Source organism: Lycium ferocissimum, chromosome 2, assembly GCF_029784015.1.
Source record: "Lycium ferocissimum isolate CSIRO_LF1 chromosome 2, AGI_CSIRO_Lferr_CH_V1, whole genome shotgun sequence".
Lineage (NCBI taxonomy): Eukaryota > Viridiplantae > Streptophyta > Magnoliopsida > Solanales > Solanaceae > Lycium > Lycium ferocissimum.
Window position 1 is genome coordinate 32116337 of NC_081343.1, and position 4827 is coordinate 32121163.

Genomic DNA, 4827 nt, shown 5'->3' on the forward strand with positions numbered 1-4827 from the left:
TCATAGAGATATTGAAAGAAGATCAATTGCATAATGCTTGGCCCTTGCGAACAGCTTGATGCACTATCTTCCTTCAACCCTTTGAGCGAAATGCGGCAAAAGAAAAGGAAGGAAAATCCATGGACCGACCCCATCATCTCCACCCTGAACTACGAGATCACCCCAAGGACGCCTTCGGCATCCAGGGGTCACGGACCGACCATAGAACCATGTTTAATAAGTGGAACGCATTAGCTGTCCGCTCTCAGGTTGGGCAGGCAGGGTGTAGAAAGTTCATATTCTTCGGTCATTGATAAACAATTTGTTGGGCAATACTCAACGCAATTACCACAAAATATAGAGATTCCAAAATCAATACTGTAATTAAGCAATCGTCAAACAGGCATAGGCCAACTAAATGGCATTCCCGTAGCAATTGGGGTTATGGATTTTCAGTTTATGGGGGTTAGTATGGGATCTGTAGTCGGAGAGAAAATCACCCGTTTGATTGAACACTGACATGAATGTGTTTATCATAACAAATATTGTCAAGTGTTTTGGATATACATGACATTTATATGATCGACATAAGAGTTCCATCGAGATATGTTATCTATTTCCATGAAGGATTACTGTCATACCATGTTATTTAATTGACAGTCAAATCATAGAAAGATAACAAGAGTTTATAAAGCAAGTCAAGAATGTACTTGACGTGACTGCAACAATACTATATGGTGATGATGCAACTTTATCTAAGGAATGAAGATGTAGATCATCAACCATTTCGTCAAGTGATCATTTGAAAAATCTGATCACAAATGCTCTGACAACCTAAAGATATGACAAGTTGGTATACAAGATTGGAGTACATCATCTTCAAGAATTATGTGATTGTTAGACGCTATGCGTCCACCAAACAATATATGAAGGGACCTGGTTATCTACTAGTTCTCTTATGCAGTGCAGAAAGTAAATGACACAAAATATTTACGTGGAAAACTCCTTACTAAAGGGATTAAAAATCACGATCTACCATGTAGGATTTCAAACTCCACTACACCGATCACTTTCAGATTACAACCTATTGTAACCTAGGAATTAACCTCTTAATCCCTTACCCTTACAATACCTCTATTGCAAGCTACAACTCTTGACTACCCCTAGCCAAGCACTCAACAGAGTTTGACTACCTCTAGCCAAACTGACTAATACACCTTGACTACCTCTAGACAAGTGTACCACTCAAGAGCTTAAGTACGTAAACAGCCTACAAACAACCTTTGAGAATTCAAGTTACCTACACACGGCTTCCGTTTGAGAAGAGTAGGTTGACAAGTTATAGAACAAAGGAACAAAATACTTAACAATCCTAGGACTTAACACATCTTCAGTTGTAGGGAACAAGTCCATGGATTAGTTGAAGCTTTGTTCTTGAATGCACCTTGATAGGTCGAGACTTACACTCAAGATCTGAACAATTTTGGGATGTTGCAAGAATGATCTTTCCCTTGGGATAAGTTGTGTATATAAGAGGAGAGGCAAGGTGAGAGTGTCAAGTCATAAGCCTTGGACCATTGGTCAAGCTGCAACAACTCCGTCGTACTGTGTCCGCTTCGCTCGTCGTGTCGGCAGCCTTTATACCGTAGAGTTGATTGTACGACGCCCAGGGGACCCGATCGAGTACTTAGTCCCTTTAACGACATAATTGGTTCCTCGAATAGGTTTGTCAAATCATCAAAATCCGAAGTAGCATAACTTATCAGTGATGTTTTAATCAGGGGGAGTAAAATATGCTTTGTACTCTTTTTTCCTTAACCAAGGTTTTGTCTCATTTGGGTTTTCTTGGTAAGGTTTTTAATGAGGCAGCTAGCAATGCGTATTATTAGATACATGTACTCTTTTTCCTTTACTAGGATTTTCTCTCACTGGGTTTTTCCTAGTAAGGTTTTTACGAGGCACATAATTATCTATTAATGAACATCCAAAGGGAAGTGTTATAAATACGTCATATTATGGATGTCCATTCAAATACATGATTCCTTGGATAAGCTTGCTATTGGATAAACTTGCAATCAAGGTTGCGTCATAAAGAAAGTACGCAAAGTGCAGGTGTTGCCTCCCCGAAAGCCTTAAAGCCTTCCCTCAAAGCTTGCACCAAGTAGTAGGCAATTGCGAGTAGCTTTCGGTAGCATTGCAAGTAGCTAAAGCAGCCTTCCCGTAAAAGCCTCGCATCAGCTTCTTTTCTTCTATAAGTAGAAAGTCAATTCAGTTCATTTGCACATCAATTTGAAGAGCAACAAAATCTCTCTTCCCCCAAGCTTCTTTGGCTATATCTCTTGTTGTTATGTGCTTTTATTATTATTTTATAGCAGTATACATATTTTATACTTTAAAACAGAAATAAGAAACGAAAAAAACGGGGGTTGGACATTTGGGGGTGGGGAAGGGTGAGCGGTCAATTCTAGTGTCTTTAGAAGGGGTGACAAAACAAAGTAGGTTAAACCATTTTGGGAAAGAGGCCCTCATGCAAGACTACCCCAAAAACATTTTCTGTCTATTTAGATTCTTTATATTCCACATGCCTTTTTCTCCCTCCCCGTCATAAATATACTACTTTCCTTTTTTTCTCTTATATATTTACTATTTATTCCCAAAGCAAAACCTTAGTTCACACCAAGTCTAGTGACTTTTTTCTACTTTTTCTAAGCCCTTCATTTCTCTCCAACATAATCCTAGAAAACAAATTAAACAAAAAATGGCTCTAAAGAAAGCAACTCAAACAGCAGCACTCAAACAAATCCTCAAAAAGTGTTCTACCTTTGGAAAAAATGAAAATGGCCTGCCCCATGATGTCCCAAAAGGACACTTTGTGGTATATGTGGGAGAAAATAGGAGCAGATACATAATTCCCATTTCTTGGTTGACACATCCTGGATTTCAAAGCTTGCTTCAAAGGGCTGAAGAAGAGTTTGGATTTAACCATGATATGGGAATTACTATTCCTTGTGATGAAGATCATTTCTGCTCTCTAATTTCAAACTCAAGTTGAGTTGTTGACCAAGTCGATTCGACCAGTTTTGACTAGCAATATGATGCACTAAGTTGTCGCTATGCATGGCATTCGAGAAGAGGCAGATCTGGCAAATCAAGTGAATACTTAAAATTAACCGTGAATAGAAAAACAACACCTTTGTAACTCTTTTAGGGGTTGAGTTTGTATATTGGTTATTTGGTTTCATGTACTCGTTATTTTCGTCAGTGGTGCTGAATTTGCACCCGTCGAAAAATCATTAGTTATGAGAATCAAATTCCAAAAATATTCTTCTTTGTTTTGTTCTCTTTTTCCAAGAAGCAATTTTCAACCTAAAAATGTACAATAATACAAGAACTCAGAAACCGCTACTGTAGACTCTTAGCTCAAGGAAATTTAAAATGGAATTTCTTTTTACATTTTAAGAAAAGCTTGGCGAAAGATTCATTTCCCATCTCCTATTAGTATAATGGTATGATCAATTAATTTTCTTTTGGTTGACCCAAAAAAAGGAAAAAAAAGAAAACAGATGACCTGTCAAAATTGAATCAACCAGTACTCCCTTTGTTTATTATATGAGTGGATAACCGAGTGTTCAAATATTAATTATTAATAAAGATGTATTTAAAATAAATAAAAAATCAAGATGTAAACAATGACGAATGAATTAGTTGTTTCTCTGAATTATTAGTTGGACCAAGTGGACAAGTTCAGATCATAAGTTTAATCAAGTCATGAACTCAGAACTATAATTTCCTTTTTTCTTATTTTATTTTTTATTAAGAGGAATGAATAAGAAATTTAAGGATTTTGTTTAAATTTAACAAACATGACTTGTCAAAATAAAGAAAGGGCACTAAAAAAAATCGATGTGTAAGAACTAGATGCCATCAATTTGGAAAAAGTTTGTTTGTATAGTTTTACGTTTTCTCTGTAACTATGGCCGACGCTAATTTAAATTCATGTTGCGTAGGATTTATTTAAGGGGAGAAAACGCTTTCTAATAACTCTTTCTACATTCTCAATACTCGAAATCCAAAATCATTGATTTAGTATTAAGGAATACCATCCATCTTGTTATATTCCCTGGTGGTTATTTAATTTTACGTTTTGTTAGGCTCTAAGCAAATCAGCCTGTATATTAATTAACAAAATATTCATATTACTTGACATCCATTTTTCAACTCTTTTATTTTCTAATCAACGTTAAGATAGTGCACTTTTTCAATTATTTTACTATTTCTCTTTTGACAACATCTTATTCTTTTAAAGTAAGCAATGTTGACCTCAATTACTGATCAAAATAATTAAACCTGCACTACTGAGAACATATTCTCTTTGAGCACATGCTTGTATGACCAGAATGAGTATATGCCTAAGCATTCCTATCTCCAGATTTTGTATTAAAAAACACAAATAATCTCATAGAGGTGTTAGATTGTCAGTTGAAGACAGTTTGATTGTAATGGGGACAAATTAAAGGTGCACCGAACAGTGTTATTAACAAAAGAGGCAATGATTTCTTTCTTCATTTTTTATCATAAAAAAATTAAGTATAGATTAAAAGATAACTTAGATGTAGAATGACTTAGTTTAGTGAACATCTCATCTAAAAGTTTAAGTTGTTAAAGAGAGAACACTTTTCATACGAAATTATATTCTCCACACGCCCCTTACGTGCATGCTTGATTTTTTTCCATGAGATTCGATCCCAGAACCTATGTCTACTCTGATACCATATTGAAGTGTGACTATCTCATCTAAAAGCTTAAGCTGTTAGAGAGCGCACAAATTTAATACTTAATTATATTCTC

General features: G+C 35.7%; 1 protein-coding gene across 1 annotated transcript; it reads left to right on the plus strand.

Moving 5' to 3' along the window:
- The first annotated feature begins 2725 nt into the window (after positions 1-2725).
- On the plus strand, positions 2726-3054 carry LOC132047985 (protein SMALL AUXIN UP-REGULATED RNA 12-like). Its single transcript, XM_059438937.1, has one exon. It carries the CDS (start codon positions 2738-2740, stop codon positions 3029-3031), a length of 294 nt encoding a protein of 97 aa, XP_059294920.1. The 5' UTR covers positions 2726-2737; the 3' UTR covers positions 3032-3054.
- Positions 3055-4827: the final 1773 nt, after the last annotated feature.

Bases quoted from the DNA above. Each gene is read 5' to 3' on its own strand.
- LOC132047985 (XM_059438937.1), top strand. From the start codon at position 2,738: ATGGCTCTAAAGAAAGCAACTCAAACAGCAGCACTCAAACAAATCCTC.